This window comes from Girardinichthys multiradiatus, chromosome X (assembly GCF_021462225.1).
Source record: "Girardinichthys multiradiatus isolate DD_20200921_A chromosome X, DD_fGirMul_XY1, whole genome shotgun sequence".
NCBI lineage: Eukaryota > Metazoa > Chordata > Actinopteri > Cyprinodontiformes > Goodeidae > Girardinichthys > Girardinichthys multiradiatus.
The window spans coordinates 1,505,011-1,530,595 of NC_061817.1; the positions used below are offsets into that span (position 1 = coordinate 1,505,011).

The 25,585-nt window shown below is 41.3% G+C and overlaps 2 protein-coding genes across 2 annotated transcripts; one reads left to right on the top strand and one right to left on the bottom strand.

Moving 5' to 3' along the window:
• Window positions 1-676: 676 nt before the first annotated feature.
• Window positions 677-3,800, top strand: LOC124863492 (60S ribosomal protein L23). The gene is made up of 5 exons (XM_047357879.1): window positions 677-752; window positions 1,477-1,560; window positions 2,560-2,688; window positions 3,118-3,231; window positions 3,680-3,800. The coding sequence occupies exons 1-5, from the start codon at window positions 740-742 to the stop codon at window positions 3,760-3,762; spliced, it is 423 nt and encodes a 140-aa protein (XP_047213835.1). The 5' UTR covers window positions 677-739; the 3' UTR covers window positions 3,763-3,800.
• A 543-nt stretch (window positions 3,801-4,343) lies between these two features.
• On the bottom strand, window positions 4,344-25,271 carry LOC124863491 (von Willebrand factor C domain-containing protein 2-like). The gene is made up of 3 exons (XM_047357878.1): window positions 24,811-25,271; window positions 22,404-22,533; window positions 4,344-6,118 (listed from the first exon to the last, which is right to left on the bottom strand). The coding sequence occupies exons 1-3, from the start codon at window positions 25,204-25,206 to the stop codon at window positions 5,889-5,891; spliced, it is 756 nt and encodes a 251-aa protein (XP_047213834.1). The 5' UTR covers window positions 25,207-25,271; the 3' UTR covers window positions 4,344-5,888.
• Window positions 25,272-25,585: the final 314 nt, after the last annotated feature.

Below are 25,585 nucleotides of genomic sequence, written 5' to 3' on the forward strand. Positions count from 1 at the left end.
CCTCTATGAAATTATTTCACTAAACTGACTTCTGTGTAATAATTAGAGCTGTTAATAACATTGATGTAGAAGTTATTTTCAGGATCTATCTCTTGCCCCATGTGCTTTTAATTCTGTGTATGCAAAGGCTTACAGTTTCAGTTTCAGTTTCATTTAACTATTAGCATATTGCTAATAGTTTTTATGGTTTAGAGTTCTGTCGCTGATTAGTTGTTGTCCTAAAGATACTTTTCCAGATCTTCCATGTTCTTAATTCTAAGTACCATGGCCCCTTCGACTGTTTTATTTAATTTATTAAGAAGTCTCACTTTAACATAAATTGTGTAGGTTTCAGTGAAATGAGGTGGGAAAAGTAGCTAAGAATTGTAATCAAATAAGTTCACCTCAAAATAATTTCACTCAAGTAGAAGTAAAACGTTTGCTGCAGTAAAACTACTCTTGGACGTAGCCTACATTTATTTAAACAAGTTACTAAAGTAAATCAAATAGTTACTACCCACTTAGGATTATAAATAAAATGTGTTTGGCTTTTTGCTTATCAATATTTTCTCTGACGTTCGGGAGGAAACTGAGACGTAAAAACACGTATCTCGAAGCCGTTAATAGATTGGGCTATCTGGTGTCTCTTTTTCAGACATCACCTGAACGCCTCACTGTTGTCTGTTGACCCGGATGCATTTCTGTTCGACTTTATATCCCATAATTCCTTTCTCTGCCTTCCTCTTTCCCTGCCGCAGCAATGTCCAAGAGAGGTATGAAAACCAGCCTGTGAAATCCACCTCCATCCACTGTTTTTATCATAGAACACAGGTTCCGATGTTACTTAAATGTGAATAAGTTGCAACTATGATGCATTTCTGCTGCTCATTGTGAACTTGTTAAAGTAGCTTACGATTAAAGTACTTTAGCATTTCGGCTCTCTGTCGACGGAAGCCATATTTGAATGTCAGGGCCATGTAGCATGGCAGCAAGATTAAAGCTGTACATTTTGCACATTTCTTTCGAGATTAGCTGAGAACACACTGGACAATTGCTTGCTAAATTTCCGTCTGAACTGGGCTATAATTAACGCTGTTATAATTTATTGCATGAGTTAAACGTGTTTACCAAAGTTAACGTAGGCTAGCAGGGAGCTAGCAATGTGGATTGTTTTGGAAATCACGATTGAAATTCATTTAGAATCAGACTCCAGCAGCCATATAACAGATTCACGGTGCGATGTGACGCCAAGACGAGTGGTTCTGTGTGACTTTATGGCCGATTGTATTACGAAGGACTGACTGATCAGACAGACTAGCAACTTTACATGTTCCAATGCAGCGGTTATTAATATAAATGCGTTTGCTTGGTTGGTTATCATGCTGTTCATTTGCAAAGTCATAACATTTCATACAGAACAATCCTTATTACTGAAACGTTCAAGTAAACTCGAGTATACGTTGCAGTTGGGAGATCATGCTGTCTTCTTCATTTCAGGACGTGGTGGTTCATCTGGTGCAAAGTTCCGTATCTCACTGGGTCTCCCAGTGGGAGCGGTTATCAACTGTGCGGACAACACAGGTAAACACCCTACAGAATGGGTATAATTCACATGCAAGTGTGGTGATTGAAGATGCATGAAACTTGTGTATTTTGAGAATGGGTAATTAACATATTGTTACAATAGAACATGACTGTAATATGAATTAGGCATCCTGTCAGAACAGTACCCCATACTGATATATGAAAACCCAAATGTGATTGGGTTTCTGCTGTTTCAACAGTTTTTTTTTTTTCCATTGTTGGTTTCAAATAGTCACTAGTAAATGCTGAGTTCTACATCGCTGTCTCGGTTTACTTTTTAGACCAGTGTTTAGGGCTCAAAATGTAGTGATACAGTTAAAGACTGATGAATGTTTTTTGAAAAATGCTGTTTTTAATCATTGGTTTTTGTTGTCATTGCAATGAATGCCAGAAAATATATTGGTAATATTCAATCATTTATCTGAAAGAACGTCTCGATCAGGAATTTTTGTCTGAGGTGCAAATGAGTCTTAATAATGTGCATCAATCGATGTTGAATCTCAGGTTGAAATTTCAGATAAAATAATGAACTTGGCGCCATATTTACATTTGAAGATTCTTTAGCTTCAAAGTGCAGCAAAAAAAAACAGACGCTCATTGTCCTAAAAAGTCATCAAGTCCTAAATATAGTAATGTCAATTTAACGCCTTAAAGACTCTTTGGCTTATGAAGTTAGTTTAAGTGCATCATGAAAAGCTGTAGTTGGTTAGCCATTGTTGAAAGTTCCTTATGAAAGAAAGTAGTAATAGGTTTTGTAGTTGCTTAATTCTTCCATGAAGTCCTCCTTCCAAAAGCACTTGCTCTGTCTGCCTGGTGGCTGGGTGAGTTGTCGTGGAAGGAAATAGTAAAATCATCACTGTGGGTGAGATGGCAGCGTTTGCTGTGGCTGACTGATCTCAATCAGGGATGAGACAAGCTGCTGAACAAACAGCTGGTTTTCAAGGTCTTCCTTTTTGCCATCTTTGTTTTCATCAATGTGACCTATCTGCCTCACAGGTGCCAAGAACTTGTACATAATCTCTGTAAAGGGCATCAAGGGGCGTCTGAACCGTCTGCCAGCTGCTGGAGTGGGTGACATGGTCATGGCCACGGTCAAAAAAGGCAAACCAGAGCTCAGGAAGAAGGGTGAGTCCTCAACAAACATCACAACAGTTTTATTCATTTGTCTAAAACGTCTTTAGAATTTAGCACATGGACTGCTGTTAATTTACATCGTCAACTAATCTTGTTACATTTTGTATATGTGTTGATTCTAAGGTTTAAGTGACTTTTCAGTTTCATTGAAAAATGTCTGAAGTCTAAAGATGTTTCATACGCCTTTAAACCGACCATCATATTTGAATTGGATGGTCTTTTTTGTGTCTACATTACTCTGAAGAGTTACATAGACATAGACGGGGACATGGTGAGCACAAACAGCTGCAGCAGAAAGAAACTCAATAGTGTTCACTCTTAACTCCAGTTTAGATTTTTTACTCCATTTTTAAAAAAAAACAAAAGTTAAATCTTGTACATGTTGCATTCATTGGCTTGACGATGTTTTCTTGTCTTCAGTGCATCCTGCGGTGGTGATACGGCAACGGAAGTCGTACCGACGAAAAGATGGTGTGTTCTTGTACTTTGAAGACAATGCTGGTGTTATAGTCAACAACAAAGGAGAAATGAAAGGTGGGCTTTTTGTATCCAACCATTCTTTACTGATGTCATACACAGAACTGCACTGTCTTGGGTTTTCTGGTTATTCATCAGCATAATGATTTTTAGAAATCTTGAGTTCTGTCCCGGTAAGTTTAAGTTCCCTTCTGAAAGCACTTGCCTTGTCTACTCAGTGGCTGGGTGAGTTGTCGTTGAAGGGAATACTAAGTTCATCTCTGTGGGTGAGACAGCAGTGACCCACAGTGACTGACTGATCTCAGTCAGGGATGAGACAGTTTATTTAGCCAGATAGAACTGACTAGTGAAGCCAGCTTTCATATCTCACCACATTCCTTCATTCTTCTTACAATTTACAATGTAATATATTTGAATTGTAGTTGGATTTCTTTGTCGTGGTTCTGTTTGTAACCAGCCTGATGTTTGGACAATCCTAACAGAATGTTTTTGAATCTATGTACAGGTTCCGCCATCACAGGACCAGTGGCCAAGGAGTGTGCTGACCTGTGGCCCAGGATCGCCTCCAATGCTGGCAGCATCGCCTGAGCAGAACCTGTTTGTTTTCAATAAAAACTGTTAATCAAGCTGCTTGTCTTGGTTTTTTATTTCAACACTCATACCTGACTGGAACAAAGGATCTTTGTCTTCAGTGTCTACAAAAAACTGAGCTCCCATCAAATCCGGGTTTATGGGAAATTCCCAATTAAGCAGTTATTTATTTGGTCGTCTAAAAATGTTAAATGAGAGCCACCACTAGATGGTGCACTGAAATTTGATGTAAAACTTAGAATTTACAGTTTTATAAATGGTCATTCTGAGCACAAGTCAGGGTGAAGGTTATAAAAAGGCCTTTGGCCCGAGAACAATGGTCAGATATGTTCCAAGTGAAAATGCATGGACAATTAGATCTATCATGTTTTTACTGGAAAATGATACAAATCATTCAGCTCAAAAATGTTCATCAAAGATGAAATGAAGAAAACTATTCCAACCTTTGTATCAGAAATGGGATGATTGTAGAAAACAAGTTTTCAGTAATGTCTTCATTGTTCTAAGATGTGGACAGTGCTTTCACAGTGATGTGCTGTCTTCACATTTAAAGTGAAACCCACTTTTAAGCTTTAAAATGAGGTAACTGATTTTATTTCAACAGTCGGGAGATGCAGCAGTACAGATTCAGATGGTAAAACATTGTTAAAAATCTCTTAAAAACCAGACCCCTTCACTTCTGCATCAATGAGGTCGCTTCACACTGTTTTATACATTACTTCATTAGTTTTAACCAGACACTTCTTTAGACTAGAATTATAAAAGTCCTGGCTAATTGGCGAGTTAATATAGAAATAAGGTTCTGGTTTGGACAAAGTAATGCCCATCCTACCAGCAGGGGGCGCCTTCAGAAAGGTTTTCAAAGAGGTGTCCAGATGAGGTCCATTAATCAACATGTGGGGGACACACCCGAATTTACAGCCGTAACAGAATGTAAGAGATTTATTATACTGTAGGGGGATGGGCATTCAGAAGTAGCTAGTCATAAAGGATAGAAACAGATAACTGCTTGAATAAACAGCATGGTAAAACTAAATTCATAGTCATGAAAATGATGCATTTAAGACTTGGACAGTGGCAGCACCAGCTAATTTATAAAAGTGGTCACTGGCCCCTCGGTGGGTCCCCAACAGGAAACATGAGAAGTTCGTATTGGAAAGGTGCAGCTCTTAATGCTGGTCCTAATGAAATAAAATCAGAACTAAATATATCCACATTATTTACAGATGACTGCAATTAAAAGAATAAAATTAAAAGTCAGGTGTTAAAATCACATTTTCAATATTTTCTTATGTTTTTATTTTATTTTTATGTCATTGTCCAACATAAAATACCTGAAACTGTCGCTGTGGACCATCACTTTAGTTAACCTGTACAGAAGGTTCATTTCAGTTTATTTAAACCAGATCAGTGATAGCCCAACCCACTGGGTTTAATAGGTAAGTCAGGTTGTGTTCTATGGAAGCAAATGTGTCCCAATATTCAAATTAAAACATAATAAAAGCATTTTATTAATACATTTTAATCTGAATATTGGGACACATTTGCTTCCATAATGTTCCAGCATGTGTTCATTAAACAAGTTAATAGTAAAACAATCAGATATGTTTCTGTAAATAAAATATTTGTAAATATTTATTTGTTTATTATATTATTCATGTGTAAGTAATCGTATTCCTGTTGATTTGTGTCTGCAAACAGCAGATGTGGGTCACATCTGGAGTTCCACCATGCTACAGAACTTCAGCTGCATGATAGCTATCTACACGGTTTACTACTTTTCCTACCTTTTCCAACACTTTTTAACATTTTCTCGCTACATTGTGCCACAGTTTCTTTGTTAGTGACTATAATATGATCTCATTTTACTTAGAATATATTTCAATATTTATAAGTAAATCTCAGAACCTAAATAATGCTGAATGTGGGTAAGATGTACAAACCTTAACAGTTATTCCCTAATACTACAATAGACATATGTGCGGGAGGACAGCCAGACTCAGGAACCAGGTGTCGGAGTCATAAGAAGCTATATGATATCTCAGAAACTAATTTTTCTGGGTCCCATTACTTGAAAACTGGGGTTTGATTGTAACTTAACAGGAGCTCTGCTTCAGTCTAATTTAGGGGATCAGATCTAGTCTAGGAAACAGTTTCCTCCCTGTGTCCTCATCCCTGGGGGGCTCAGTGCGTGTACTGAATGTTGGGCTAGGCTGGGGTTGCTGTTCGCAGGTGGCATGGGGGTGAGGGTGCCACGTTCCGTCCCTGTAGGTGCAGTAACACACCGTCTGCCCATCAATGTTCACACGTTCCCCTGCTGGGATCACCCTGCTTCCAGCAAAGCAGTTGGGACCTAAGAAAACAGAGAACAGTAAAGGCTTTCAGGAGTTCAGGTCTGCTCCCAGAGGTTCTAGTTACAGGTGCAATTACAATATCCCTGAAAATGTAATTCAAAAAGTAAAACATATAGATTCACTAAACAAAGCATTTGTTTCTGTTAATTTAGATTATTATGGCCCACAGATAATGAAAAGCAAAAATTCTGTTTCTTAAATACAGAAATGTTGACCTAGTAAAGGGTTGTGAAAAAGCACTTGCACCCTTAGAGATTTCTAGTTTTTTAGTCACGCCTAAATGTTTTAGTTCATCAAATAATCCCAGTTGATAAACATAACCTCAGTAAATACAAAAAGCTATTTTCAATGATGATTTTATTTAAGGGATAGAAGTTATCCAAACCATCCCTATGTGAAAAGTGAAAGTAAGTTTGTGATAACTGGCAATTAGACTTTTACATCCCTTTGGTCCACTCTTAGCAGAGTTGTTTTAATCCAGCCACATTCAAGGGTTTTTCAGCATGGATGGCATGTTTAAGGTTCTGCCACAGAGCATCAGTATAATTTAAGTCCACACTTCAATTTATTCATTATTGTCCTGCAGCATAATGCAAGTCTGATCGAGTTTATGGTCACAAACCTTCTTCTTCCAGATTTCCGCATAGAGAGAAGAATTCGTGGTTCCATCAGTTGTCCAAGTCATCCAGGTCCTATAGGAGACCATCACACTTACAAATGTGACGTTATTTTGGCAGGGAGACCTGCAGAGCTTTAGGCTACGTTCACATTGGAGGTCTGATTGCTCAAATCCGATTTTTTTTGTGTGGTCGTTCCCAATAAGGCTCCAAACTGACCCGCATGCGCATAAGCACAATATCAGCATCGTGCACAACAGAAGCCATTTATTGTGTCAGCAGGTGCTGTGTGGGAAACACGTGAATAAAAGGAGACTGAAACTCTTTATTGCTCCGTTTTAGGAACATCTGACAGCCAGTTCAGCACAACAAACTGTTTGGATGCGGAGACACAGCCAGCAATGGTGGGGCAGGGATGTTAACAACTTAACAGAGACCCAAGTTTATTCAGAACTTTATCATGTCAGCGTCTCTCCTCTCAACTCCGCAGGCAGAAGACTTGATGCAATCCATTGTATTGGACTGCAGATCATCACATGCTCGGTAAACTCGATAGCATGAAGTCCTCTGTTTGAACCGTCGTATACACATTTTATAATACAAACTACGTCGTCCCACATCCAGACGGTTCCTATGAGTCTTTTCAGTTCAGTCTGTTTTGCTAACTACCGTTTCCTGCTGGGCGGCGCAAAGTTGTGACAAATGCCACGGACAGTGACGTCAAAGTCACATCTAGACCTGGTCACTTAACCCCAAAAAAATTGGATTTGGGACACATTTGCCTGCAGTGTGAACAATGGTCTTGGTTTTTTGTGACCTCCTGGATGACTCGATGCGCTGTTGGAGGAATGTTGGTAGGCCAGCCACCCTCAGCTGACGTGCTTAAGTACTTATCAAGCCCTTCATTTTACACTTCTTAACGTTAGATTCCTTAGTAATCAAACTATCATCATAATTGATGTAACATTTAATAAGCTTGACTGTAGGTAAGGATACTGAAACTTGGCTTAACGATGCAGGCAATATTGAATTGGAACCATCTCCTCCAAACTTTTCATTTGTACATTACCCAAGGTCAGATGGGAAAGGTGGTGGTGCTACCATCTTTTTTGCATAGTCTATTATAAAAACATGTCTTCTTTTGGTCCTACTCCACGTTTGAGTATTTAGCTCTTGTTCTGAGAAAAATTAAGTCCCTTTTTAGTAATAACTGTTTATCATCCAAGACTCAAATCTAGATTCTTAACCTGTTAAACCCTTCCACCTGGAATTAGATAACTGAAATAACTCAAGAATAGCTTCACAGTTATAAAGTCTACATGCTGTTGGCACCTATGTAAAGGTAAGATATAAAAGAATAATGTTTCAGTGGAACCACTATTGCAACTCTTAGTATGTCTGATTAATTTGTGATTAAACAAAGACATAATCGAATTTTTTGAATCCCAGCATGTCCCGGACATGGGGGTTTGCTGCAAAAAGAAAGGGGTTTTATGTTGCAATTTGTGCAGTCACCCCTGTCTGAAGGACCTTTCAACGTGATCTTGGGTGTTTAAAGTGCTGTTAAACTGAAAGTATTTGTGAAAACTAGTTAGGCGAATTGTTGTATTAACATTAAAGCCACCTCTTGTGAGGGAGTTAGAAAAAAAACCCCAGCTGTGTCCAACGTGAGTCAAGAAAAAACAGCATGTCTCAGCTGGACCCACAGTCCAACATGCACCGGGAACAGGTCCGTCTTAGTGCCGGCATTATTAGACACAAAGTCCTGCTGGCCCCATCTAGCTGTGAGGGACCAAGCCGGTCAAGCATGAGGACACAGTAATAATTTTCAAAGAACATGGGTTTTATTTCCCCAAACTAACAAAATTCAAATAACTGTTACAGGGCCCTTAAAAGAGGTCCAATAAAGAAGCTAAACTCAAGACAAAAAAATCTGGGTTTAACATAACAAAACCTCAAACTAAAAGCTCAAACAAACAAACTGACCTCCTACACAACAAACAAAGGGGACCTAAATACTGGCTGATCAGACCAGACTGACACACTGAGGAAGAGGGAAGGAAAACATCTACAGAAATTTAACTAACAAAAATAACTAAACACAGTTAGCTTAAAATTTTACTTGAATGACTAATAACAAAACAAAATAAGCAAATCACAAAAACAAAAAGAACTTATGCAAAAATTAGAATAAAGACTCCATGGTCTTCCCCCATGGTGGAACTCCAGATGGTATCACCCAATCAGTCAATCTGGAATTTGAGTGTGCCAGCCAGAGTCCATTGCTTCTGTTCAAGGTACTCCCCCACAGCACCAGTAAAGAAAACACAGAAAATGTTAAATATTTGACAAAATTAAATATACAAAAGTTAACCAAATGTGCCTGCTACAATTAGAACTAATGTATTTCAATATTGTCAAATGAAAATATAAACAGAAACCCATGTATTTATGCTGCAATGAATGTGTATATAAAAACTCAAAATGAAAAAGTGTTGGTGTGTGGGGTTACCGACTGTGCGGCTGCAGGTGTGGCCATCACACTAGCCAAGACCTACAGCATGCGCTGTGGCGGTTCGCAGCCGAGTGTGAAGCGGCTGAGATGAAGATCAGCTCCTCCAAGTCCGAGGCCATGGTACTCGACCGGAAAAGGGTGGCTTGTCCTCTTCAGATTGGAGGGGAGTTCCTGCCTCAAGGGGAGGAGTTTAAGTATCTCGGGGTCTTGTTCACAAGTGAGGGAAGAATGGAGCGGGAGATCGACAGACGGATCGGTGCGGCTGCCGCAGTAATGGGGGCACTGTGCCGGACCGGTGGTGAAGAGAAAGCTGAGCCGAAAAGCAAAGCTCTCAATTTACCGGTCGGTCTACGTTCCTACCCTCTCACCTATGGCCATGAACTTTGGGTCATGACCGAAAGAACGAGATCCCGGATACAAGCAGCTGAAATGAGCTTCCTCCGTAGGGTGGCCGGGCACTCCCTTAGAGATAGGGTGAGGAGCTCGGCCATCCAGGAGGGGCTCGGAGTAGAGCCGCTGCTCCTCCACATCGAGAGGAGCCAGTTGAGGTGGTTCGGGCGTCTATATCGGATGCCTCCTGGACGCTTTCCTCGGGAGGTGTTCCAGGCACGTCCCACCGGGAGGAGCCCCAGGGGACGGTCCAGGACACGCTGGAGGGACTATGTCTGGGAACACCTTGGGCTCCCCCTGGAGTAGCTGGAGGAGGTGTCTTGGGAGAGGGATGTCTGGGCGTCTCTCCTGAGTCTGCTGCCCCCGCGACCCGGTCCCGGATGAAGCGGAAGACGACGAGTACGAGTACTGTTAAATAAACATATTTGCATCCACTCCTAGAATTTAACAACTTTGCACTGAAACGACCAATATTGCACATTCATTGAGGCAAACATGAACTGGGCAGCTGGTGTTATTTTGCGCTTCTGACCTCATTGCACTTGCTGTCTGGTTTTAAGAGCCGCTAACTTTTCATAAATCTTGTCCAGAGACAAATAACGAGAGCAAATGCGATAGAGAGAAGACATTAGAAATGAAAAACAAACTGGCTTCATGGTCTTCCAGTGAGTGTCTTCTTCTAATAACCAAAATGAATTCTAGATAAGGTCTTGGTTCTTGTAGTTATTATGTTCCTGGCCTCTGGACTTCTGTTCCAAAGCACTTTAGATCAGTTTCCACAGTGTCTAAAGTTAAAAGCAAACCCAAAACATACTTATTTTCTCAAGCTTTTATATCTATCTTATTTAACAATTTTTACTTTGATCACTTCCTGATTTTATGGAATCTTACCTCTGTATGATGTCCTAAATCTCTATGTGCTTGCAGTCCTATTATTTGTATTTTATATCCTTCCTAGCACATTCAGTCTACAATTGTATGAAATGGGCTCCATAAATAAATTTGACTCAACTTGTTGCATGTGTTCTGTTCTGCACCTGTTCATTTGTTTATATGTGATGGCTCCCACTGTGGTTCAAATCCTTAGAAATTGAATTTTAAACCTTTCCAGACTGAAAGATTTAAGCGACTTGGTTTTTATCTGTTCTTGAATTTCTTTAGACCAAGGCATGATGTGTGTCTTTTAGAGATCTTTTAGCCTACTTCATGCTGCAATACTGGTTCTATTTAAGTAATTTATTGATTCTATATGTCTGGCAGTAATCAGGCCTGGATGTGAGTGGTGTAATTGAACTCGGCTGTCCAGAAGTGTGGATTTTTACAGTTAAATCATGATTTAACAAGGGGGACAGCGACATCTTCACATAGGGTCAGGTTGGTTTAGATCATTTTTCCCCTAACAAATAAAATTATTATTTGAAAACTACATCTTCTGTTACTCAGGTTATCTTTGATATAATATTTGTTTTATGAACTGAAACATTTAAGTGCGACAAAAAAAGCAAAAATAGAAGAAATCTTAAGGGGACAAACATGTTTTCATAGCCCTGTAGATTTAAACAATAGAAAACAAATATTTTTATCATTTGCTTCTCTCAGTCACAGGTGGAGATTCCTTTATTTGGCAGCTACCTTTAAAACAATTACCAACAGCAGTCAGAGGCAGCACAGGAAGCTCAGTTTGTCTGAAGCCAGGTCCCACTGCGTGCCCAAAAAAACAATGACGTAATAAAGCAAACCATCTGTTCCACTGTCTGTCCAGCGGTAACTGGATGGTCCAAATTTACTCTCACTGCCAAAGCAGCATGACCCAGGAAACAACACTCCTAGCATGCTCGTGTTCCAGTTGAGAGGTTGCTTGATGTAATTTTTATTTCCAAAATAAGGAATGCAGCAGTGCAAAATGATTTAATTTCTGCAGCTCTTGCTGTCTACAACACACACTAATTCCACTAATATTTAAGAGGGTCTTAAAGGCTGTAAGAGCATGCATGACATAACACGGACGCTTCTGTAAGCTGCAGGGAGATTAAGGTGATGTAAGCAGCACTGCAGTTTGAACACACACAACAGCTGCACGAACAACCCCAACTGATAGGAAGTTTGGTCTACAGTGTATGTGTGTGTGTTAAGGATTTGCCAGGAAGACAGATTAGAACAAAAGGGGATCATTTGGAGCCCTGACTGAAACTGAAGAAACCAATCAGAACTCATCAGCCAAAAAATATGACCACTTGTCAGTGAAGAAGGTGGCCTGGACTGGTAAATTATATGACACCAGCATACATGTACATCAAGGAGTGGCATTTAATGCCACCCCTTCTTGACGTACACTGTACCGCCAAAGTATTGGGTCATCCCTTGAAATCATTCAGGGGGCATTAAATGGGGGGTTGATTTTATTTGACTTATCTTTGACTATTCTTTGCTAAATATTGAAAAAAAATAAAAAAAATGTTTATTTGTAAAAAACTGGTCTTTGTGAACAAAACGATGTAGTGAAAATGTGCAAACCTCACTCATCTGACCGTCTGCTCACATGTTTTTTTAGTAAAAAAACTAATGCAGTGAAATTGGAGAAAGAAATGCGACAGAATTGTTCTTAAAAACATCACAGAAAATTACAACATTTTAATAGGGATTTAGAAGATACACCTGGACTGACTCTGTATCTACCTGTGACACCTTCCTGGAGGGGGGCATTTTCCCAAGCTTCTGCTGCCAACAACTTAATGGTCACCTTTTACCGATGATACACTTGGGCCTGTCTTTCAGTGTTTAACCCTATTTTTCTCCTAGACATACCTACTGACTGAGCTTTTAATGTGACTAATTGTATGTACTCTCTCTCATGCTCTAAACTTGAAAACTGGCTCAGATTTTATCTGTTATTTCTTCCTAGATGAAACCACTAAAGGAGCTACATCCATTATCATTTACTTTTCCTTCCCATAGAAAGTACTACTGGATCAGTGCTTCTGTTTTTTGCTTCTAGGTCTTTTTTTGTCTCTGCTCAGTTCTCTCAAACCTCCACTCGGTCGTGACAGATGGCCGCTCATACTGAGCCTGGTTCTGCTGGAGGTTTCTTCCTGTTAAAAGGGAGTTTTTCCTCTCCACTGTCGCTACATGCATGCTCAGTATGAGGGATTGCTGCAAAGTCAACACCAGTGACTGTCCACTGTCTCTACATGCTCATCCAGGAAGAGTCAATGCTGCAAATCTCTGACTCGATGCAATCTGCTGGGTTTCCATAGATAGAAAGACTTTTTAACCAATTTGAATAAATAACTAAATCGGACTGCACTATTTGATGGTTAGGATTAATTGGAATGTATGTACCTGACTTCCAATCTGTATGATTCGATTGAATTGACTTAGCCCATTTTAAACTTAACCTTTCACACAATGCAACAGGAAACAACACTTGTCAATTATTTTCACCTCTGCCTTCCTCTATGTTGGATGGAGTAAGGGGGAGTCAGGTTTAGCCTAAACCGACTCAGTTATGGTTGAGATGCAAACACACCCTCCATTTCTGCTACCTGTTTGACCCCTTCTATTTAAACTCAATTCAGTTTATTTATATAGCGCCAATTCACAACACATGTCCTCTCAAGGTTCTTCACAACAGTCAGGTTCATACATTCCAATTAATCCTAACTATCAAACATTTCAGTCAGATTTAGTTATTTATTAAAATTGGATAAAAAGTTTTTCTATCTAAGGAAACCCAGCAGATTGCATCCAGTCAGTGACTTGCAGCATTCACTCCTCCCTGATGAGCATGTAAAGACAGTGGACAGTCACTGGTGTTGACTTTGCAGCAATCCCTCATACTGAGCATGCATGTAGCGACAATGAAGAGGAAAACCTCCCTTTTAACAAGAAGAAACCTCCAGCAGAACCAGACTCAGTGTGAGCAGCCATCTGCCACGACCGACTGGGGGTTTGAGAGAACAGAGCAGAGACACAAAGGGAACAAAGAAGCACTGATCCAGGGAGTACTTTCTATGGGAAGGAAAAGTAAATGTTAATGGATGTAGCTCCTTTAGTCGTTTCATCTAGAAAGAAAGAACAGATAAACTCAGAGCCAGTTTTCAAGGTTAGAGCCTGAAAGAGAGCACATAGAGTTAATTACAGTTAAGCTCAGTCAATCACCATGTCTAGGAAAGAGAAAGGGTTAAACACTGAAAGACAGGGCTATGTGGATCATCGGTAGAGGGTGAGCATTAAGTTGTTGCCAGCAGAAGCTTTGACGATGCCCCTCTCCAGAAAGGTGTCACAGGTAGACACGGAGTCAGGCCAGGTGTAGCTTCTAGGAAGAGAAAAGAGAGAACATAAAGTTAAAAGCTGAAATAACAGCAAATAATGCAAACTTAGAGAGTAGTGTGAGAGTGTAGCGAAGAGAGTGAAAGTGGTCATTATGTCCTCCAGCAGCCTAAGCCTATAGCAGCATAACTACAGAGAAAGCTCAGGATAACCTAAGCCACTCTAACTATAAGCTTTATCATAAAGGAAAGTTTTAAGCCTAGCCTTAAAAGTAGACAGGGTGTCTGCCTCATGGACCAAAACTGGGAGCTGGTTCCACAGGAGAGGAGTCTGATAACTAAAGGATCTGCCTCCCATTCTACTTCTAGAGACTCTAGGAACCACCAATAAACCTGCAGTCTGAGATCAAAGTGCTGTTAGGAACATATGGACCAATCAGATGTATGATGGAGCTGATCATTACGGGGTTTATATGTGAGGAGGAGAATTTTAAATTCTATTCTGGATTTAACAGGGAGCCAATGAAGGGAAGCTAAAGTAGGAGAAATATGATCTCTCTTTGTAACTTTCATCAGAACTCTTGCTGCAGCATTTTGAATCAGCTGAAGGCTTTTAACTGCATTTTGTGGACATCCTGATAGTAAAGAATTACAATAGTCCAGCCTTGAAGTAACAAATGCATGGACTAGTTTTTCAGCTTTACTCCTGCATCATGTCCTGGTCAAAAATAACACCAAGGTTTTTTACTTTATTACCGGAGGTCAATTTAATGCCATCCAGGTTAAGTGATTGACTAAGCAGTTTCTTTTTTAAAGACTCCGGTCCAAAGATGACAACTTCTGTCTTGTCTGAATTTAGAAGCGGAAAAATTAAAGTCATCCAAGTTTTTATGTCTTCAAGACATGCTTGTAGTCTATCTAACTGGTTGGGCTCATCAGGATTTATGGATAAGTAAAGCTGAGTATCACCAACGTAACAGTGAAAATGTATCCCATGCTGCCTGATAATTTTACCTATTGGAAGCATATATATAGTAAAGAGAATTGGCCCAAGTACTGAACCCTGTGGTACTCCACAATTAACCCTGTAGTTTAAAGATGATTTATCATTTACATGAACAAACTGGAATCTGTCAGACAAATAAGATTTAAACCAGTTTAGCGCTGTTCCCATGATCCCTACAGCATATTCCAGCCTTTGTAATAGAATATTGTGATCGACAGGATCAAATGCAGCACTGAGATCTAAGAGGACCAGTACAGACACAACTCCATTATCTGAGGCCATAAGAATATAATTAGTGACTTTCAGCAGAGCTGTTTCAGTGCTATGATGAGCTCTGAAGCCTGACTGAAACTCTTCAAACAGGTCATTGCTGTGTAAATGCTCACACATTTGATTAGCAACTATTTTCTCAAGAATTTTAGATAAGAATGGAAGATTGGATATAGGTCTGTAATTTTTCAAGTCATCTCGATCAAGTGAAGGTTTCTTAAGTAAAGGTTTAATTACAGCTAACTTAAAAGCTTGTGGTACATATCCATTTACTAAGGATAGGTTAATCATACCTAAAATGCGACTGGTAATCAGAGGGAACACTTCCTTGAATGATTTGGTTGGGATTGGATCTAACATACAAGTTGAAGGTTTAGATCCTAATATTTCTGATAACTCAGGAAGCTCCACAGGATCTAAACAGTCCAAACACACATCAGGTTCTGCAGTTACTTCCAATGTTGTCTCACTTATTGAGGATGAAGTAATTATCTTCGGGAGTAAGTCAAATATTTTCTTTTTAATAGAATCAATCCTATTTAAGAAGAATCCCATAAAGTCATGACTGCTAAGAGCTAGGGGAATGGATGACTCAACAGTGCTATGACTATGTGTAAGTTTAGCAACTGTACTAAAGAGAAACCTAGGATTATTCTTGTTCTCTTCTATTAATGATGAGAAATAAGCTGTTCTAACTTGGCGAAGTGTCTTTTTATACAACAATAGGCTATTTTTCCAGATTAAGTAGGAATCCTCTAGGTGTGTAGAGCATAATTTTCTCTCCACTTTTCTAACATTGTGCTTTAAAGTACGCAGCTCTGAATTAAACCAGGGAGCTAGCCTCCAATGAATAATTACGTTCTTTTTCAAGGGGGCTGCATTGTCTAATGCACCAGGCAATGATGAAGTAACACCATGAACAAGAGAATCAATTTGTGAAGGGGAAGAAACAAAATTATTGCCCTCCACTCTGTTTTTCTGTGATAATGAGGAAATTAAAAGTGGAACAGATTCTTTAAAGGTTGTAAAGCATTGTCTGATAATGATCAACTATAATGAAATTTCTTCTCTTTTCCAATGGTTATAATCGCTCTGACAGAGAGAGGTACCCCCAGTCCTTGTGGTTTTTAGTATAACAATGGCCACCAGTGGGCTCTACATGAACAAACTTAGACAGTTTATTATTTTACTTAGTACCTCTACACATACAGTACAGACCAAAAGTTTGGACACACCTCATTCAAAGACTTTTCTTTATTTTCATGACTATAGATATTGTAGCTTCACACTGAAGGCATCAAAACTATGAATTAACACATGTGGAATTATATACTGAACAAGGAAGTGTGAAACAACTGAAAATATGTCTTATATTCTAGGTTCTTCAAAGTAGCCACCTTTTGCTTTGATTACTGCTCCACACACTCTTGGTATTCTGTTGATGAGCTTCAAGAGGTAGTCACCTGAAATGGTTTTCACTTCACAGGTGTGCCCTGTCAGGTTTAAAAAGTGGCATTTCAAGCCATATAAACGGGGTTGGGACCATCAGTTGTGTTGTGCAGGAGGTGGATACAGTACACAGCTGATAGTCCTACTGAATAGACTGTTAGAATTTGCATTATGGCAAGAAAAAAGCAGCTAAGTAAAGAAAAACGAGTGGCCATCGGTACTTTAAGAACTGAAGGTCAGTCAGTCCGAACAATTTGGAAAACTTTGAAAGTGTCCCCAAGTGCAGTCGCAAAAACCATCAAGCGCTACAAAGAAACTGGCTCACATGAGGACCGCCCCGGGAAAGGAAGACCAAGAGTCACCTCTGCTGTGGACGATAAGTTCATCCGAGTCACCAGCCTCAGAAATCGCAGGTTAACAGCAGCTTAGATTAGAGAACAGGTCAATGCCACACAGAGTTCTAGCAGCAGACACATCTCTAGAACAACTGTTGAGAGGAGACTGTGTGAATCAGGCCTTCATGGTAAAATAGCTGCTAGGAAACCACTGCTGAGGACAGGCAACAAGCAGAAGAGACTTGTTTGGGCTAAAGAACACAAGTAATGGACATTAGACCAGTGGAAATCTGTGCTTTGGTCTGATGTGTGCTTTGGTCTGATGAGTCCAAGTTTGAGATCTTTGGTTCCAACCACCGTGTCTTTGTGCGGCGCAGAAGAGGAACCACAGGAAATTGCCAGGTTTCAATACAAAAAAAAATCAAATCCACGATGTATAAAATATCATGATAATATGGAATAAGAGAATAATACAAATATAACAGAGCACAAACAGTAAATAATAAAATATATTACAGATAAATTGCAGAGCAGATAAATTGAGGACATAAACTTAAAATGTATATGGTAATACAGAAATTAATTGTTATTGTCCTCTGTGGAAAACAAGGAGGAGTTGAAAAGGTTGATAGCCACCCGGAGGAAGGACTTCCTGTGGTGTTCTCTAGAGCACCTCGGTAGTCTCAGTCTACAATTGAAGATGCTGCAGTAAGAGACCAAAGTGACATGAAGGCGGTGGGACTCATTGTTCAGGATGTGGAGCAGTTTCCTCAGCATCCTCTGCTCGGACCCCTCTGCTAAAAATTACAGTTACACTCCCAGGACAAAGCCAACTCTTCTGATGAGCTTATCAAGTCTGTTGGCACCAGCAGTCTTCACCCTGCTGCCCCAGCACAACACAGCGTAAAAGATGACACTGGAGACCACTGAGTGATAAAACCTCTGCAGCATGGTCCTGCAGACATTAAAAGACCTGAGTCTCCTCAGAAAAAAGAGGCGACTCTGCCCTTTCTTGTACAGGTCCTTCTCAAAATATTAGCATATTGTGATAAAGTTCATTATTTTCCATAATGTCATGATGAAAATTTAACATTCATGTATTTTAGATTCATTGCACACTAACTGAAATATTTCAGGTCTTTTATTGTCTTAATACGGATGATGTTGGCATACAGCTCATGAAAACCCCAAATTCCTATCTCACAAAATTAGCATATCATTAAAAGGGTCTCTAAATGAGCTATGAACCTAATCATCTGAATCAACGAGTTAACTCTAAACACCTGCAAAAGATTCCTGAGGCCTTTAAAACTCCCAGCCTGGTTCATCACTCAAAACCCCAATCATGGGTAAGACTGCCGACCTGACTGCTGTCCAGAAGGCCACTATTGACACCCTCAAGCAAGAGGGTAAGACACAGAAAGAAATTTCTGAACGAATAGGCTGTTCCCAGAGTGCTGTATCAAGGCACCTCAGTGGGAAGTCTGTGGGAAGGAAAAAGTGTGGCAGAAAACGCTGCACAACGAGAAGAGGTGACCGGACCCTGAGGAAGATTGTGGAGAAGGGCCGATTCCAGACCTTGGAGGACTTGCGGAAGCAGTGGATTGAGTCTGGAGCAGAAACATCCAGAGCCACCGTGCACAGGCGTGTGCAGGAAATGGGCTACAGGTGCCGCATTCCCCAGGTCAAGCCCCTTTTGAACCAGAAACAGCGGCAGAAGCGCCTGACCTGGGCTACAGAGAAGCAGCACTGGACTGTTGCTCAGTGGTCCAAAGTACTTTTTTCAGATGAAAGCAAATTCTGCATGTCATTCGGAAATCAAGGTGCCAGAGTCTGGAGGAAGACTGGGGAAAAGGAAATGCCAAAATGCCAGAAGTCCAGTGTCAAGTACCCACAGTCAGTGATGGTCTGGGGTGCCGTGTCAGCTGCTGGTGTTGGTCCACTGTGTTTTATCAACGGCAGGGTCAATGCAGCTAGCTATCAGGAGATTTTGGAGCACTTCATGCTTCCATCTGCTGAAAAGCTTTATGGAGATGAAGATTTCATTTTTCAACACGACCTGGCACCTGCTCACAGTGCCAAAACCACTGGTGAATGGTTTACTGACCATGGTATCACTGTGCTCAATTGGCCTGCCAACTCTCCTGACCTGAACCCCATAGAGAATCTGTGGGATATTGTGAAGAGAACGTTGAGAGACTCAAGACCCAACACTCTGGATGAGCTAAAGGCCGCTATCGAAGCATCCTGGGCCTCCATAAGACCTCAGCAGTGCCACAGGCTGATTGCCTCCATGCCACGCCGCATTGAAGCAGTCATTTCTGCCAAAGGATTCCCGACCAAGTATTGAGTGCATAAATGTACATGTTTATTTGAAGGTTGACGTTTTTTGTATTAAAAACACTTTTCTTCTATTGGTCGGATGAAATATGCTAATTTTGTGAGATAGGAATTTTGGGTTTTCATGAGCTGTATGCCAAAATCATCCGTATTAAGACAATAAAAGACCTGAAATATTTCAGTTAGTGTGCAATGAATCTAAAATATATGAATGTTAAATTTTCATCATGACATTATGGAAAATAAGGAACTTTATCACAATATGCTAATATTTTGAGAAGGACCTGTATAGGGCATTGGTGTTAACTGTCCAGAACAGTGTATTGTCTATGTAGATCCCCAGGTACTTATAACAGTCCACCAGCAGCTCTTTAGTTTTTCCTATATTGAGTTGCAGGTGGTTCTGGCCACATCACTCTACAAAGCTGTCCACCATGCCTCTGTATTCAACCTCCTGGTCACCGGTGATGCAGCCCACAATGGCAAAGTCATCCGAGAACTCCTGCAGATGGAAGAATTGTGTGCTGTACCTGAAAGTTTAGAGTGTGAACAGAAAAGGTGAAATAACCATCCCCTAAGGAGCCACAGTGTTGCTCAATATAGTATCCGAGGTGGTATTCTGAGGCTGAGGTCCGTGATGGGGAGGAGGTGTGTGTAGAAAGTATGATGTCCCCAGGGGGAGGTGTTGGAGGAGTTGGTGCGTGGTTGGCATTGTCCGCAACTTGTTTGTCTCCTGTTGGTCTCCTCCCATCACTGCCGTGGTTTTTGTCCCCAAACCAGTGATGCTTTTTATCCCTGCAGGGTCTCCATAGCCTCCTTTGGTACCTCCGTACAATTCTCATGGTCACCCGCTGCCACTGAACGCAGGGATGTACTAGGTCTTGAGGTGAATTAAACTGTGGTCTGATTTGTCCAAGGGGGGGTGTTATGGAGCTGTATGACTCCTTCACATTAGTATATATCAAGTTTAGTGTTTTATTTTCCCTAGTTTTACAGTCCGCACACTGTTTAAATTTGGGCAAAGATGAGTCCATTGTGACATGGTTAAAATCCCCAGACATTGCAATGGAGGATTTAACATGCTAAGTCTGAAGTCCGGCAGTCACGGAGATGATGACATCCAGTGACCAAACATTCCCCATAATAATTGATGGAAGGTACGGTCTGTAGCTCCTCCTCGCCAGTCGTCATCTGTTTCCTGCTCTACAACCCCAGTGTTTTCTTCTTAGCTTCCCGGGGATTTTATGTTTCTGGCCGAAGACACCACAGTGTTGGAGGCCTATCAGCTGATTCCTTGTGTGAACAATGGAGCTCCAGTGCACCTCCACCAAGACGGGGGGCCGATATGATTTAAAAATTCTAAACATGATAAAAAAGCAGAATAAAAGTGCAGAAAATGTGCATAGTTGCAATTCCAAACCCAAAAGAGACATGGGGGAAACTGGCAGGCAGCCGCTCGTAGCAGCGTACTTCCGCGCCACAGAGTTTCTTTAGTTAGAGGCTTCTTCACATCCACTGCAAGACAGACCCCAAGAGAACCTTCTTGCCCACAGCCATCAGTATCTATAATAATTCTTCAAAGAATAATTTACAATATTTAATTTTGCTTTGGGATTAATAAAGCATTTCAAACTGAAATGATCATAGCTATTTTGTGCAGCCTCAGAAGCCAGTCTCCAAAAAGAAAACTAGTGGCCAAGGTAAGAGCCCTGAAAGATGCACACTCTGACAATTTTGTTTTAAGTGGTAACGGTCCTTCTCTAAGAGTTTGCACCATCTCTGTCAACTTAAAGGAGAGTTGCACACTTCTTCCATTTTAATTCCAAAGACCACTGTTCCTCTGGTGTACAACACACAAAGTTTTAGATAACTGAGCAAGGATTGACACACAACAAAGAGCCATAAGATGGGACAAATCCAGGTCTGTTGCCACAAAGATAACACACTGTCTTTGCTAAATGTTTACTAGGGGCAATACAACTTATTAACAGTAACTTATAGTAGCTTCTCTGTTAGATTTATTGCTCTAGGTGAAGTCACTTTCTGCTCTTAAATAATCAGTACTTTAACTATTGGACTGTTGTTGGGTCCAGCCATCAGAAAACACAGGAATGCAAAACTGAGAACAAAAGAAACTAGTAAAAAACATCTCCCAGCATGCATCAGGTTATCAATATGACATTATGAAGATTTAAAACCCAGCATGGAGGAGCACTCTCTCTTTCACAGTGACAGGTGGACAGGAGAGACCTCCGTGTATGAACGTCCTAATCTCGCTGGCCGAGACTATATCTTCGAAGAAGAACCTTGGATCCCAAGTTCTGTTTGCTGTCTGCATATCTCGTGACTGTATTGGCCGAAAAATAAGACTAGCCGCCTGAACCTGGCTATCTTAGCTCCTGCAGAAAGAGAAACTGCGCATAGATTCTCCAAGATGAAACTAGTGTCTCTAATTACGTCGACAAAACAGTGTCCCCAAACCTACGCTAGTATTTATATGAATGGAACTTAGAGCTGGCTGCAAACTTGCGCTGCAGAAACTATTTTGTTGTCAATTGAGCTGCTACGTCCAGATGTGATATCACCACGCATTCTGACCAGGCGCCATCTTGTTAGTCCGTTGCTCCCTTCAACCCGTTACCCCGATGGCGGATTAACACAGCATTCAGAGTCTATTGTCTGTTAACGTTTTATTTTCCTTTCTTGTTTGCACTGTGAACTGCTTGTTTGAAAACCTAGCAACAGTTGATCTTTGTTAGCTTTAAAGCTAATTTGTCCTCAATTATCCCCAATTCCTCATAACACACTTTGGTTCTGACAGATACATATTCACTCTGAAATGTGATGTTACTGCGTTGTTATTTCCCTGTTGTCATTGTTATTAGTGTTAGCCTTGACTTGGTAATTTCAGTTAAAATCACTAACTTTATTAATATTTGTCCTGGGCACTTATTAAGCATTATTGATAGCCAATAAATACTGTCTATACGTTTGTAGTTAACACATTTATTCCTTTGGCAGCATGTTGAACAAAGTTCAGGTTGCCAGAGAAAGACTTGTGACACTCGAAGCACTTGGAATGCACAACTGTTACCATTTTTACAGATGGGACAGCAGTGGTTGGGCTCATAGGTGGGGTTTACGCAGTGAGGGGCCGGGCAATCGGAAATGCTGCAGTACACCTCTCTGTTAGCTTCACAGCGACACCGCTCACACCTTGACACCTGAAATACACAAAACCTTAGGTTCATGTCAACTTTATTTGTACAGCACTTTAAAATAAACAGCAGGAGGAATAAAACTAATTCCATTTGAAAAACAGAAACCAATGACATTAATCCAAATCAATACAAATAAAATAGAAAAACATTGTACAATATAATGCATTACTAAAAATAAAGATGTCAGGCTCTACTTATTGAAAAGATGTATAAAAAGGCAAAAGATCATTTAGGTATTATGGGGCAAGATATTTAAAATCAATCCTGAAATAAACACAAAGCCAGTAAAGTGAGGCTAAAACTAGAGTTTTATGTTCCCGTTTTGTAGTTCCTGTTTGCAGACCTGTAGCATCATTTCTTACCACCCATAAGCAGTGAAGGAATAACTACTCTAAGCCCCCCCCCCAACAGTCTACCGAGCAGCACTGGGGGGTGGGGGTGATGAGTCATGGATGAGAGGCGGGGTACACCCTGGACAGGTCACGAGTTGATCACAGGGCAACACAGACCAGGACCAACAGCCATGCACACACACATACAGGGGTTGGACAATGAAACTGAAACACCTGGTTTTAGACCACAATAATTTATTAGTATGGTGTAGGGCCTCCTTTTGCGGCCAATACAGCATCAATTTGTCTTGGGAATGACACCTACAAGTCCTGCACAGTGGTCAGAGGGATTTTAAGCCATTCTTCTTGTAGGATACTGGCCAGGTCACCACGTGATACTGGTGGAGGAAAACGTTTCCTGACTCGCTCCTCCAAAACACCCCAAAGTGGCTCAATAATATTTAGATCTGGTGACTGTGCAGGCCATGGGAGATGTTCAACTTCACTTTCATGTTCATCAAACCAATCTTTCACCAGTCTTGCTGTGCGTATTGGTGCATTGTCATCCTGATACACGGCACCACCTTCAGGATACAATGTTTGAACCATTGGATGCACATGATCCTCAAGAATGGTTCGGTAGTCCTTGGCAGTGACGCGCCCATCTAGCACAAGTATTGGGCCAAGGGAATGCCATGATATGGTAGCCCAAACCATCACTGATCCACCCCCATGCTTCACTCTGGGCATGCAACAGTCTGGGTGGTACGCTTCTTTGGGGCTTCTCCACACCGTAACTCTCCCAGATGTGGGGAAAACAGTAAAGGTGGACTCATCAGAGAACAATACATGTTTCACATTGTCCACAGCCCAAGATTTGTGCTTCTTGCACCATTGAAACCGACGTTTGGCATTGGCATGAGTGACCAAAGGTTTGGCTATAGCAGCCCGGCCGTGTATATTGACCCTGTGGAGCTCCCGACGGACAGTTCTGGTGGAAACAGGAGAGTTGAGGTGCACATTTAATTCTGTCGTGATTTGGGCAGCCGTGGTTTTATGTTTTCTGGATACAATCCGGGTTAGCACCCGAACATCCTTTTCAGACAGCTTCCTCTTGCGTCCACAGTTAATCCTGTTGGATGTGGTTCGTCCTTCTTGGTGGTATGCTGACATTATCCTGGATACCGTGGCTCTTGATACATCACAAAGACTTGCTGTCTTGGTCACAGATGCACCAGCAAGACGTGCACCAACAATTTGTCCTCTTTTGAACTCTGGTATGTCACCCATAATGTTGTGTGCATTTCAATATTTTGAGCAAAACTGTGCTCTTACCCTGCTAATTGAACCTTCACACTCTGCTCTTACTGGTGCAATGTGCAATCAATGAAGACTGGCTACCAGGCTGGTCCAATTTAGCCATGAAACTTCCCACACTAAAATGACAGGTGTTTCAATTTCATTGTCCAACCCCTGTATATGTAGGGATAACTTAGAGAGACCACTGAAATGATTTGGACTGTGGGAGGTAGCTGGAGCACTGCGCCGTTATATTTGCGCCACCAACCTTATTGCGTGGCAAAGCATGCATCGAGCGAGTGATATTTAAACGCACACACCACAAATGATTGTTTGTTCACATAACCCTAACCCTAATCAAAGAAGCAGCCAATAGGCCTATGGTAACTCTGGAGGAGCTGCACAGCTGTTTTTCCATCAGAAAAGTGACCATGAAAATTAATTGTTAGAAGAAAACTTCAGAATCAAATTTAGTTGCCAAAAGCCATTTAGGGAACACAGAAAAACATGAAAAACGTGCAATGCTTTGATGAGATAGAAATTGATGTAGCCACAGTGGAATGACTTGGCTTATGAACTACACCAGGACAGAACGGGACAAAGATCACACGGAGAGAGGAGGGACAGATTACCGGTATATCTGTCTCACCCTGAACTCCTCCAGCAGTCTGTAGGTTTTCCCTCCGTAGACGCAGACCTTGGCCATGGCCTCACACACAGGGCAGCACGCCTTATACCTGATCCGCGTGCACCGCGGGTGGATGCGGGGACACCTGGGTCGGACGCATACGGGGCCATCCACGGTGCACGTGCACGGGCAGGCCGTGGGGCTCGGATAGTAAACCTCTCCGATGCTGTATACGAAACCGTGGTCATCAATGCACCACTTCCCTCTGTAGTCCCCAAACTCGTAATCCTGCTCGGTTTTGGTGTAGTACTCCGCTGCTGCCGGAGCCTCCCCGGCGCGCCCAGCACGCAGAAACTGTGGAACAAGCAGCAGCGCCGCGAGCGCGATGGAGAGGACAGAGAACGCGCGCTTCACCATGGTGACCAGGTTTCCCTCTAAAGTTAACGGCTGCTTCTGCTGCGCTCCGGTGAGCGTCTCCTCCCATCGGGGGGGGGGGGGGCATTGACGCGTATATGGGCGTCACTGCCGCCCTGCATCCTGCTGTTTTATCCATCAGTCTTAACAGTTTACTTCAAGTGCTGCCTGTTAAAACTTATGCTGCCATGCTTGTCGGAGTTATCACCCAACTATCTCCTAACCCAGCTGTTTATGGAACCAAAAATGTAAATCTGATTAAACTCAACTCTAAGCAAAGGGTTCTTTTCCCTCTGTTCTCGAAAAAGAATAAACACCTCATCTGCCACCTCATGATCAAGTAAATCAAAATAATTTACAGGTCCTAACCTGATTATTCATT